A 14,562-nucleotide genomic window follows, 5' to 3' on the forward strand; every position below is an offset into this window, starting at 1 on the left:
TCAGAAGGATTGAAATCAACTATGTTATCTTTGCCCCACTGGAGAATTACCTGAAATCAGCATTTTCAAAATTGTTAGTGGATATGTGAGAAGCTGCAGTTGTTTGTGCAGAGCAAGGTTTCTCACACTGAAAGATGGAATGCAATGTGCTATCATCAGCAAAACTAATTATATGATTTGCAGTTAATGGAAGAAGATCATTAATATACAAGAGGAAAAGAGTATGAGAAAGAAAACTGAACCTTGGGGAACACCAGCATTATTAGAGAAGTTAGCAGACAGAGTCATCTATTACTGTTCACAGTGAGCATTCAGAGAGAAAACTGGATATACAATTACAAGAAACAGTAGGCAAACCATAAGGTGGAAGCTTATTTAAAAGACCTTTATGCCAAACACGATCAAAAGTCTTTGAAATGTCAAGAGCAATGGCTTGAGTTTGACTAAACTTTTCCATTGATTTTGTCCATAGAGGGGTAACATAAACCAGAATATCACCAGTGGATTGATGCCGACTGAATCCATACTGATCATTGATCAGATGGAAGGTTTCCAGATAACTTAGAGAGATTTTAAGACAGGGAAAACTGAAAAGAGGAGATTCCAAATTACTAAGTCTTTGACAGGGAATATCAAAATGGACATATGTACAAGTACAACCTCTGAAGTGAAAGGAATCATACAGCGAATAATTCGGACAACTGAGATGAGCAGTGGTTGAATCAATTGATAACTGGGATTCTGTCAGAAAAAGTATATGGGGCTTGGCAGACTGCAAGTGGAAATGGACATCACTGAGATTAGAACTTAGCCTACATATATTTGTGATATGAGCGAGGAAATGTTTGGGAGGTTTAGATCTTTTTTCAGATAAGTCTGTTCTATTATTTTGACAATTCATGGTATATTCAGAAATAAGAAAAGGTGTGAGGGCATGCTGTATGAAGTAATGAAATTTTTGGATATGGCATACACATGGTAAGAATATAACCAGCGCCTTGAGATAACGTGGCCTCAACAACCCCCCCCCCTGCGTACACATTACTCGGACTACCTCCAGTCACTATCTGGCAGAGTAGAGGTAGCAAGATTATACACTAGGTGATTCAGAAGCCTCCTAGAGAGCTACCAATAAAGTTTGATCCAGTGGACTATCTAGCAGATGGCCTGCGAATGCTGTTTTAGAGCTGTACCCTTGAAATGTAAGAAAGATTGGATCTCACCATGTTCATCATAAACTCAAAAGACATCAATCATACTGCATGATGGAAGAGATGGGGAATTGCCTTTGCTCTGGAGACTAAACACGGGTTCCACCACTTCAAGCTTCTAATAAGCAAAGTGGCGGTACTGCACTGGTTGATGAGAGTCATTTACCACCTATTTTGCCTGGTAACACAGACTGGCAGCATTCCTCTGTGTGGTGTGGGTGCCACACCCCTGCTTACATTCATTGGCACCTGGGTGGTCACCTCCAGTATTAGGTGCTGTATTTAAGTAGCTGCACATGGGGTTACTAACATGATGGTGGGACTGTTAGTAACTCAGGGTTACTAACAGTCCCACCATCATGAAGGTGCAGGCAGAGGGTTTAGCTGTCAAAAACCAACTGGACTTTGCCAAAATTAGGTCCACTTGACCTGAGTGTCACCCAAATATCAGTTCCATCAGCATTTTAGACTCCCAGGTAGCAAGCACAGCTTGGTATATCTGAGAACATGTCTGTGACAGCCTCAAGGACCATAACATAACTCAATACGGCAACACCTTATCTACAATGTTCTATTGAACTACCAGAAACACTATGCTGTAATTTCCCCTATGTTGTAAACCAAAAATACACAGAACAACTTTCTCAATTTTTCTTTAATTTCCTTTCACACCATCTGTATAGTATATATAAGAAATCTGAATGTTTTGCATTAACTAGTTAACTTTAGGAGACCATAACATAGAAGACCATAAGATTAAATATAGGGACAACTTTTATTAAAATTTTGTTATACACACTTTCTAAATCTATACAGTGAAATTTCCCTTTTTCAAAATAAGCTAACACAAAGAAAATATTCTGCATTAAAATGATAAATAAAAATTACTCCAAGAAAGATATGATTAACAATATTACATTATCGATAATATATTGTTTACAAGAAACACTAAAGAGTTTAGGGCATAAGCCTAAAGCTATGGAGGAGTCTGGACTATGTATAAATACAGTGCAAGCGCATCAGAAATACATAGCTATATCTGAATAAATCAGAATATTAGTAAAATGGCATCATTTTACTAATATTTTACTTATTCGAAGTAGTGCAATATCATGGCAACTCATTGTGAAGGTATTCACAATATGAGATATAACTTAAAACGATGCCGTTTTACTAATATTCTGATGCGCTTGCACTGTATTTATACATAGTCCAGACTCCTCCATAGCTTGAGGCTTATGCCCTAAATGCTTTAGAGTCTAAATACATGATACACCATCAGGCATCTCTCATATTGTGGAGTTATACTTCATAACTGTTTTGCCATCATTGCATCACTTCGGTAACTACCCAACCACCGAAGAAGGGCCAAATAGCCCTGAAACGGCACCAGAGGGAGCCTGATGATGTCCGGAGTTTCCAAGAATAGGTAACAACAGCCTTCTCCACTGGGGAAGCGTTGCCTATTCGAGGAGTTTATGAGTTTTTCAGTGGCGTGAGTTGAAGGAGTTACTGTCCCTTTCATTCTTCTACACCGTTTCTTTTCCTCTTCCACTCCTACTATTACTTTCCTTCTACCTTTTTGCTTTTCTAAGTCTAATAGGGACAACTGGATAGTCGAGTTATTATCCCACACAAATACAAAATAGCCCTGAAACGGCACCAGGGGGAGCCTGATGATGTCCGGAGTTTCCAAGAATAGGTAACAACAGCCTTCTCCACTGGGGAAGCATTGCCTATTCGAGGAGTTTATGAATTTTTGAGTGGTGTGAGTTGAAGGAGTTACTGTCCCTTTCATTCTTCTACACCGTTTCTTTTCCTCTTCCACTCCTACTATTACTTTCCTTCTACCTTTTTGCTTTTCTAAGTCTAATAGGGACAAGTGGATAGTCGAGTTATTATCCCACACATATACAAAATAGCCCTGAAATGGTGCCTTCTGGGTGGTGGTATCCATCTGAGAATAAGTAACATTAGTCTTCTCCTTAGGTGAAGCTTTACTTATTCAAAGTAATGCAATATCATGGCAACTCATTGTGAAGGTATTCACAATATGAGATATAACTTAAAACAATGCCGTTTTACTAATATTCTGATTTATTCAGATATAGCTATGTATTTCTGATGCGCTTGCACTGTATTTATACATAGTTAATTATAAGAAACACTTAACATTCAAATTACAGTTTGGTAATAACTGCAGAAAAGCTAAAGAATTTATGATAATTTAATGCTTTTTATAAGAAGAAAAGGTTCAAATCAAAGTATAAACTTTCTTGTGCTAGTACCACATAAAAACAGAAATTTAATTTCAATAAAGTTCATTAACTGAATGCAGATTTAATATAACTGATATAGAGATGCAGTATAAAATAAAAATACTGTGTGGCTAGAGAATCCCTCAACTTGCACTGAGGTTAGCTTCCACACTTACAGCTCACCCTAACAGAATAGCTCTTTGGAATCATTTTCTCCCCAGGCAAATACTCACCATAGTCCAAGCAATTGATGGTGACCTCAACAAATTTGTGAAGGACTGGAAATACTGGATATAGATTCTTGATGGTCTAAACCCAACTAGGCAAAATTCACATTAAATATGTGCAATTTAATATTGTATTAAGTACATATAATAATGTACAATGTATGTACAAATATAATGGAAATAATTTCTGAAACTTCCTTAGGTTTAATGCATGAATAATCACTGCTGTTAATCAGATCAATAGTATTACTCCCTCTGTTTGCCTCTCAAACATGCTGCTGTAGAAAACAATCATCCAATTAATCCAAAAAAAGTGTTGCTAGTGTGCGAGTGACGACTCACAAGTTCCAGTCAATATCTGAAAAGTTAAAATCCCCCATTATAAGACATTCTGTTTACTGGCCCACTCTATTTCTCTGCACAATTGCTCATTATACTCATCAGATTCATGAGGCCTATAACACACACCTACTCTCATTTTACCTTTCCCAGTGCTTATGTCACACCAAACAGACTCAACATTGCATTGTTCACCAACATCAACTGGATGAACTTCCTTAGGTTTTGTGTGTTTCTTAACTAACAGCATAACCCCTCCTCCCTTCCTGTCCTGTCTATTCTTTCTGCACACATTGTACTCCCCAAATTCCAATTCTGCAATGTTTATGTCTGTGTGACACCATGTCTCTGATATCCCAACAATATCTGACTTTGATGTCTTGACTAGCACTTCAAGCTCATTAAATTTATTAACTATTCTCCTAGCATTGGTGTACATGCAAGTATACATGCTCCTGTTTCTACTCTTAGTTACCCTAACACAGCCCATGTATTTATTTGTTCCACTATAACTCTCAGCAGTCTTGGAAATCTCCATTGCCTTGCTTTCCATGCTGCTGTTCATTCTAATAGAAGCAGTGCACAAATCACTTTTGCCTCTGCCTGTGGCCACTGTTAACCTTTTCGCCTGTCTGTCCCCCAAGCTAGCAGTTTTCCAACCCACCTAACACTGCCTCGATAGCATCAGCAAATATTCTTGCACCCTTTCTATTTAAGTGTACCCCATCCCTGTAGAAGCAGTCTCTCCTCTCAACAAGCACAGACCAGGTTAAAAAAAATTCTACCCCTTGAGCCTTGCACAATCTCTTCAGAGCCGAATTTATTGATAAGGCTCTCATCATATACTCACTCCTATCGTGTCTGGGCAGAATTGCAGACACTTTCACATTCAACCCTAACTTGCGATTTTTTTCAACATATAATATATGCATGTAATATACATACACTGTATTCTATACCTCATAAGCAACACTTTAGAAACAATATTTAAAATCTAAAAAAATTGCACAGTAACTATTTTAAGGTGTAAGAGTAATATGTATTAGAATTAGTTAGATCAATAACCTACCAAATCAGAAAACAGTTGTTGAGGGGATGGTTTTCTCAGAGAATAAAGAGTACAGCTGCCTCCTTCAATAGACCTAGAAAGGAAAAGTTTATTCACAAATAATTTCAAAGGAAATAATCCAGACTTTGCATACCACTGATGCCATTCTCATATATATGAGTATTATACTAGGCTATAAAATTATTTGACAATTTCAAGAGGAATATACCTCATACATTAACAACATAATGTTTTCTAAAACTAATAAATTCTCATATATAAAGGCTATAAAGCATCTAAAAAAAAAGTTGCAATAAGACTTAGATAATCATATGGTTTTTTTTTTTTTTTTTTGTATTTTGATAACATACTGAATTCACAATTCTTATTTAAAACCAGATTAATTTTTTCTTGTTGGGCTTGCTTGAGAGGTAAATAAAATACATATTGTAATATTAATCATAAAGATGGAGATATAAGTGATTTCTCATCAACCTAAGCATTTTTTTCACATTTTAATTTTAGGTTACTTGAATTCAATTCTAAATTAAAATATATTTTAATATAAATTATAAGATTAGCTTTTACTACAATTGACCTTTCATTTAATATAAAGTATATTCTTGTACTTAATAAAATAAATTAGAAAATCTATTTACCAAAAATTTTTTTATATAACAAAATTATTTCTAATAACCAAAAATTATAATACTTTGTGATGTATTAATTTAATAAATTTAACAGCATACAATCCAAAAATCCAAAATTAAATCACAACAACTCATGAACGAAAAGGGTAATGAGTAAATCAAAACTCCTTTCCTCTTTCTCATTTTGTTACATCATGTAAAATAATACACTTTGCAGATCTTTTACCATCATTCAACTGTTAATTGCTACTGAAGAAGTCTCACACCATCATTCAATTGTTAAAACACTGTTCTCAAAAACACTGCTTAGAAAAGCAGTATTTTTGAGACTGCTAAATCGGCATTTATCTGCTCCTTTGTCTGTCTTTTAAGCTTCTGGGCTATAGAGAGGATCCCAGGTTTCATCAATGATTATTTTCTCTAAAAAATTGTAATCCAAAAATTTTTTTATATAACAAAATTATTTCTAATAACCAAAAATTATAATACTTTGTGATGTATTAATTTAATAAATTTAACAGCATACAATCCAAAAATCCAAAATTAAATCACAACAACTCATGAACGAAAAGGGTAATGAGTAAATCAAAACTCCTTTCCTCTTTCTCATTTTGTTACATCATGTAAAATAATACACTTTGCAGATCTTTTACCATCATTCAACTGTTAATTGCTACTGAAGAAGTCTCACACCATCATTCAATTGTTAAAACACTGTTCTCAAAAACACTGCTTAGAAAAGCAGTATTTTTGAGACTGCTAAATCGGCATTTATCTGCTCCTTTGTCTGTCTTTTAAGCTTCTGGGCTATAGAGAGGATCCCAGGTTTCATCAATGATTATTTTCTCTAAAAAATTGTAATCCAAGCTTCGTTTTTCTTATCAACCAGCACTGACACGTAATCAGTAGTGCAAAGTTGTTCAATCAATATGTGATGAACCATACCACCAAGTAGAGTTATAAACAATCCACATATTCCCAATATACATTCATCTAATGTCAATTTCAGTTCTTCTACATGGTTTGTATTTACTGAGGTACTGTGTGCATACATGCAAGGTCTTCTGGGCTGCAACTTATTCTCATTTAATTAGCTACTATCATTAAACTATACACTGTTACCAATTTATGACAGATGATAATAACATTTTTTCTTTTTGAAAAAGGAATTTGATGATACAATGTTTTTCTTAAATAATGAAATTCATTGTAATTCAGCAGTCTTAAAACATGACTCTTCCAACTCAGTAACTAATTCTATAATCTACTGTTAGTTGTCCATAGCATATAACAGTAGAATGATAAGCTTGTGTAGTATATTGCTTAAATGACAAAATAAGGCAGGGAAAAGTGAGTCAATACTTATTACCTTTACAAACATTACATTAAACACAATATATCATTTAACCATTTAACTTAATTTATGCAGCATAATAGCTTACTCTGTACTACTTGAATAAGCGTCATCTATGGAAGATACCAGTATGAGATGATGATTTGACATAAAAAGCTTTTCTACTCCAAGAAATGGACGAAGACCAAGTAAACAAACAGCTTCTTCACTATTAGGACATGCCTGCAAATAATTAATGGAAAAAAATATACATTATTACGACAAGCAAAATGAGTAATGAATAACTCTGTAGATGGAACTATCAAATAGTTTACTTTAGTACCTGCAGCAATGAACTAAAAAAGATTGAATAAAACAACAAAAAATAAAAAATATAAATTTATTTCAGGGAGTAAGGAAAATTGAGCAAGTTCTCAAGTGTGCTGTTCTTAGGCAATCTATTCTTTTCAAAGAATAGTTTGAAGAAAGGTGAGTCAAAGGGTTACTCGTGTGTCATCCACCGAGAATCAAAGCATTCTTTTCTATGCTTTGATTCTTGGCAGATGATGGCTTACCCACCAACAGCTCAGAGTTCAGTTACTGACATCTTTAGCTCTATTTTAATTGTGAAAATGCATTGTGTATACAGAAAATGTATTTTAGATTCGCTCATATCAAACTTTTAACTTTTGCAGACTTTTTATTCTAGTTTCAATCAGCTTGTTACATTATTTTATTCCTTTGTTAAACCCATACTTATCCATTTCGTATATGTTATTCTTATAATTCTACTTATGTATGAGGTGTGGCTATTAAATAACGAGACTGCGCATGCAACTATTATACACAAAGTGCCATCTCTGAAACAAAGGCACAACAGTTGACCTTGAACCTTTCTCTAGTTGTATGCCAAGCCATGTTCTAATATTCTTATGCACTTTGCAGTGAGACAGGTTTTCATTACCTTGCATTTTTGCAGTTTTCCAGGAAAATGACAGACAAAAGAATCGAACAACAAATCAACTTCAAATTTCAACAAAACTAAAGAAAACACCAAATTGAATGTTATGAGTTGTTACATCAAGTTTATGGTGAAGATACTATGTCAAGAGCTCACATGTTTGAATGGCATAAAAGATTTTTAGAAGGAAGAGAGAATGTGGAAGACAATGAATGATAAGGCCCTCTGGTATCCATGGAAACTGAAGAAAATGAGGACTGAGTAAGGGACATTAATTAGAAGTGATCATTGTTAACTCAATATGGACAAAGAAACAGTTAAACAGATTTTAACTGAAAATTTAGGCACGAGAAAAATGTGTGCCACAAATTTTGAACAAGGATCAAAGAATGAGAAGACTCAAAGTTTGTAAAGATGCTCTGAAAAATACTAAAGAAGATCCAGACTTTCTAAGTATTGTAATTAATTGTAATGCAAATTGGCTGTTACAGTATGCTCCAGAAACTAAAAGACAGTCAATGCAATGGAAGACAAAACAACCCCCATACAAAAAAAAATAAGAATGTCAAAATCAAAAATGAAAACCTTACTTCTTGTTTTCTTCAATATTAAAGGAATTATTATGGCTGAATATGTCCCATCAAATCACTGCAAATCAAACATACTATATTTGAAGTTCTCACAAGGTTGCATGAAAAAATTCAAAGGATGAATAGAAATTAGGAAAGCGGTATACTGCTCCAATTATAACATATTAACAAATTAACTCCAATTATAAAACAAATTCCTCTGAGAACAGAAAGAACAAAGAACAAAAAGAAACCTGAATTGTGGAAGGATGGTTGGATGCTCTAGCATACATGCTCTGTTTGCCACTTTCTAGCCAAAAAACAAATGATTGTGTGTGTGCGCGCGCATGCACATACATGCATCCTACTCACCAGACCTAGCCCCTTTGTGACTTTTTTCTTTTCCCTAAACTGAAAAGTGTACTTACTTAAGGGAACCCATTTTTAGTCCATTGAATACATTCAGAAAAAAATTGACAAAGTGTTGACAGAACTTAGAAGATGACTTCCAGATATGTTTCTATGCTTGGAAGAAATGAATGGAACAGAGTGTGCAAGTCCAAGGCAATTATTTTGAAGGGGATAACTTGTAAGGTACAAAATATTTCATTATATTTATTTTATTGCAAGTCTCATTATTTAATAGCTACACCTTGTAACCCCCACTAGCTTGGGGTTGTAGTAGGGTATTGCTTTATTGTCCTTGCTTTACTCAATGGCAATAAATGATTTTATATATTCACTAGTTAGCCACAGAAAGGAACCACATACAAAACATTATGCAATCATTTCAGTGGACCAAAATAATAGATTAATCTAGTGGTGCATAAACTGTGGATTACAGGATATTTTCTCAGTTATTATGAAAATTCTATGGCACTAACAGCATCAATAAAGTGTCAGTGAAATTAGGAAAGTAGTATACTGCTCCAATTATAACATTAACAAATTAACTCCAATTATAAAACAAATTCCTCTGAGAAAAGAAAGAACAAAGAATTAATTTTTTTTTTGTTTATATTAAATATAAAATTTCATGTTATCTATATAATTCCTAATATGTAAATTTTTTTTAGTTATCTAATAACATTTTTGGTAAACTTTTGTTGGTTAACAAACTGACTTCACTATCTTTAAACAACAAATAAACATTTATTGCCCTTATATTTTGAATAAAAAAGTTAGGCAAGTGAAGGCAGATTATGAGAAATCTTTGGCAAAGGATGCAAAGACTTCTTTACTTATATAAACTCTAAAAGGAAGGGATTAAATCAGATTGGTTCACTTGATATCAATAGTTTGACTATAGATGTTCATTCTCAGATAGCTGCCAAACTAAAGGAAAATTTTCTATTCATACATGAGGAGTTATTCGAGGAGAGGGCCAGATGTTTATCAAACTCTAACAGGGAGTTAAATGATTCTGTAATACCTGAGAGAAAAGTGGAGGAGAAATTGTTGAAGTTAAACATAAGAAAGACACTGGGTAGAAGGGATCTACCCAGTTATATTAATGGAGGTAGCATAGGAAGTAAACCCTTAGCCATAATTATGAGAGCATCCTTGGACTTAGGGGAAGTCCCCACGGATTGGAGATGTGCAAATGTATCTCCAATTCACAAAGTGGGGGGGATGAAAGGGTGACATGAGTAATTACAGACTTGTTAGTTTGACTTCTGTTCAAGGGAAAATAATTGAGTCACTGGTTAAAGAAGCACTGAAGGATCATCTAGACAAGACACCAGTAATAATTCAGACACAGCATGAGTTTGTTAAGGGGAAGTCTTGTCTGACAAATTTGATTGGATAGTATGATGTGGTTACAAAGGAACTGGATGCAAAAAATAATTTTGATATCATATACTTGGATTTCCAGAAAGCTATTGATACTGTTGTGCATCAAAGACTGCTGTACAAATTGGAGCAGTATGGTATTAAGGGCATATTGCTACAATGGTTAAATGGGTGGTTGAGTGGGAGAAGACAGAGTGGTAACAATGGATGCTGCTCTATGTGGACTAATGTTATTAGTAGTGTCCCTCAGGGTTTGGTGTTGGGTACATTGTTGTTTTGTATATTTATCAATGATATTGATGAAGGTATATCAAGCTTAAAGTGTTGTTTTGTATATTTATCAATGATATTGATGAAGGTATATCAAGCTTAAAGTCAAAGTTTGCAGATACAAAGGTTGGCAGGGTTGTTAATAACAGTAATGACAGTATGCTACTGCAACAGGATCTGGAAACATTGGGCAGATGGGCTGAGAAGTGGCAACTGAAGTTTAACACTGACAAATGCCAGGTACAGCATATGGGTAGCAGTTACCCCAGAGAAATGTACCAAATGGGTGGTGTTAGACTCAGGGTAGTGGAGAATGAAAGAGACCTGGGGTTAATTGTGCAGTCAGATAAGAAGTTTTCTGAGCAATGCAGACAGGCTACCAGAGTAGGTCATGGGGTCTTGTCATTGAAATACGGGAATTTTGCAAGCAGGGATAAGGAGGTGATTATCCCCTTGTATAAGGTAATGGTCAAGCCACACTTTGAATACTGTGTACAGGTCTGGAGGCCTCATTTTAGGAAGGATGTAGAGTTTCTAGAACAAATACAGAGAAGGGCAACAAGACTGGTGAGGGGAACAAAAGGGTGCTCTTACGAAGAAAGGCTTAAGTTCTGCAAATTGCATCTTCTGGAGACTAGGCAACTGCGAGGCGATCTGATTGAGGTGTATAAGGCTTTGAATGGATTGAGCAGGCTCAATGCTAATGGGATTCTTCCTCTTGCTCAGATCAAACCTGAGGGGGCATAGATTCAAACTGAGGAAAGACAGTTGTAGAATAAATGTGCAGAAATTTGCCTTTGGCCAGCAGATGGTTGATTGCTGGAACAATCTTCCATCTGTTGTTGTGGAAGATGATAGCTTAAATAAATTCAAGGCAGAACTAGACAACATTTGGAATGAATGGATCAGTGAAATGGGAAGGGTTTTTTTTTTTTTTTTTTTTTTTGGCTGATGCTGTATGAGCTTGCTTTTTTGCATCATATGCCTTTATTAATGCTAATAATATGACAGTAAATTTAAAGTGTAAATCATGAGAAATATGTTAATTTATTTGGGGAGCAAAAAAACATATGACAACTAACTTTAGGATGCATTACAAATAAGTTTTCATATTGCTTGATGAAATAGCTCCTAAAAAACCATATGTGCATTTGTTTTCACTTCTTATTCCACTCTTTAATCCAAAGTCAAATTATATACATAATCTTTGAAAAAGACACTGTACTGCTTTTCAAAACTAATTAAAAGTATTAAAACTGACATACATTTTTAATATTATCCACATCTTCAAAGTGCCTGACAGCTCGATGTGTCAATCTCAGAGTGTACGTTTCTAGACCTGTTTCTGTAAGAACATGCAGAAGTTCTGGTTCCATGGCAACACTTTTAACAGCAGCAGTGTAGGGATACTGGCATATCAATTCAGTATTTGAAATGCAATCATAAAGAAAGCCCTCTTGAGGTGCAGAAAAGAAACATCCTAATCCTTTCAAATGAGAATGAAAACTTGAACAAAGAGGAGATAATGAAGATAAAAATGAACCTTCTTCTGAGGCAGCAGCAGCACTAAGTGGATCAATAAGATTTTTAGCTTTTTCATCTGCAATATTAAAAAGTACATGAACATTTAAATACACAGGAATATTTCTAAGAAAACTTAGTAAAAGCTCACAATATTAGCAAAGACAGTGAAAAGATAGTTTGTTATTTATGAAAAGGCACTGAGAGATCAGTATCTTTTTCATAAATGACACTGATCCCTCATATGAGGTCAGCATTAAAATTGTTTCAGTATTTATACTGGAACAATTTTATGCCAACCAGTATTTATATACACTGATATAGCTTTGCATATTTTTGGTAGCATGTACCTGGTAGCACCACCTTCAGCAGGCAGCATGTCTGTATATATCAAAGCATAGACTCTACAAGGTACTGGAGAGTGCCCACTGGTATAGCAACCCACGCTGACAACAGGGCATACCACATTTGCCAAATATTTGATGTTGGATCCAAGTGCTAACAGCCCAATTCTACAACATCCCACCCATGTTCAACTCGCCCAAGCTTAGCAAGCCTGATGGCAATGGGATGATGGAGAACTCACCAGAATGCTCACTGAGCCAATCCAACACAACTGCAACCCTGTGACATGAGCATGTTTTGTTGACAGATGCACTGATAGTACAGGAAGACTGTCACCATAAGTGCGCATGATCCGAAATAATGAACCTGTATGACACACCCAGTGACATGCTGATCAAGAGATATAAGGGTGCCCCAAGGACTCTTGGGGGCATCCTTATATCTCTTGATCAAAGGGGCATAAATTCAAATTGAAGAAAGACAGTTATAGAATAGATGTGTGGAAATTTGCCTTTAGCCAGCAGGTGGTTAATTGAAGGAACAAACTTCCATCTGTCATTGTGGAAGTTGATAGCTTAAATACATTCAAGGAGGAACTGGACAAACTTTTTAAGGGAATGGTTGTGTGAAATTGTTTTTTTTTAGCTGATGCTACATAAGCTCATACGCTTGCTTTCTTGCATCACATGCCTCTATTACTCCTAACCAAATGTGCCTAAATCGTTACACTGTCCCTGCTGGTCTATACATTTCTCTTTGTGCACTGGGGTTCGAAAACCTCATATTGAGCATATCTGTCTATCTACGTGGTGCATTTCCAGTCAGTCACTGTCCAATGGCTTTGATCCGGTGCCCATTGGAGAAATGGATGCATTAGGCAACATTTGCTTGAGATAAGCCACCACTAGAGACACCTTTGTGAGCTGTCAGTTGTGATAGCTCAACCATATTGTCTGATGCACGGTGCACATTGAAATGGATTGTCCCATCCTTGTGTTATATTACGTGGTCAGCTGAGAGATGTTGTACAGCCATACTGGATCACTGGACATAGGCAACGATGCCTGAGATACTACCCCCAGATAAATTCTTCTCTGGAACTCACTTAGATCATGTTTCCAGTTCATTCTTTACTAAAATTTCATTCAAATAACGAGCACTTCAAACTGTGTGGCATGTAATCTGCCTTTAATTTTTCAAAGAATTACAAATTATTCTTATATATTGAGAATAATCTGTAATTCTTTAAGAAATTAAGGCAGATTATACTCGACGCAAGTTGAAGTGCTCATTATTTCAAAAATTTCCACATCATCGTCACCTTTACTTTTCTAAAATTTAATCTGAGATATGCTAATACATTATTGTACCATTATTAGTTTTAATAATAGTATAAACATTTTCCTTTACTTATGTTGTTTTTCAGTATAGAACACTTTACTAAAACAGTGAAAATATAAAACTGGTTACTAGTATATTTTAAATGGCATGAAAAATATTATACAGCAGACTCTTGATTCACTGGGATCGGATTAACTGGGACACTTCAGGACTCCATAAAAAAAAAAAAAAAACCCCAACCAGAAATCATAAAATTCAAGTAATAACTAGAATAGGTATAAACAAATTTTTTTCAAATCGTAAATAAGTGACAAGAAGCAGCATTATAAGTCGTCATTAGGAGATTAGTGTACTTATTATCTTGCAATCCCCGCTCTCTTCACACCTGCTGCACAAAAAAAAAAAAACTACCAAATGTTTAGTTTGATTGATTTAGTGCGTCACGTTGATTGTTGTGTTCCGTCGCACTGCAAAAGGACAAATTTTGTTTATTTATGTCAGAGATGTGGGAATTTTTTTTATAGTAACTTTTTTTTTTTGTTTAGAAATCACAAAAATGATGGGCAAAAGTAAGAGTTGTGCTTTCAATTAAACAAAAACTTGAAATTATTCAAAATTTTGATGTAAAACATAAATGTGTGTCCAATACGTGAGTAGTGCATATCGGACACGCATTTATGTGTGAATTGGACACA

The 14,562-nt window shown here is 35.0% G+C and overlaps 1 protein-coding gene across 1 annotated transcript in view; it reads right to left on the minus strand.

Annotated features, from left to right (window-relative positions):
• Positions 1-14,562, minus strand: part of LOC150076086 (BLOC-2 complex member HPS3) — a 198,507-nt gene that overhangs the window by 143,990 nt on the left and 39,955 nt on the right. The window contains exons 6-8 of the mRNA XM_090387254.1: positions 11,926-12,260; positions 7,176-7,309; positions 5,105-5,177 (exon numbers count right to left, since the gene is read on the minus strand). Coding sequence (XP_090243380.1) covers positions 5,105-5,177; positions 7,176-7,309; positions 11,926-12,260 — 542 coding nt within the window. The remainder of the gene's footprint in view (positions 1-5,104; positions 5,178-7,175; positions 7,310-11,925; positions 12,261-14,562) is intronic.

The sequence above is a fragment of the Mastigoproctus giganteus genome, chromosome 13 (genome assembly GCF_048544385.1).
Source record: "Mastigoproctus giganteus isolate SK-2022 chromosome 13, ASM4854438v1, whole genome shotgun sequence".
In the NCBI taxonomy this organism is placed as follows: domain Eukaryota; kingdom Metazoa; phylum Arthropoda; class Arachnida; order Uropygi; family Thelyphonidae; genus Mastigoproctus; species Mastigoproctus giganteus.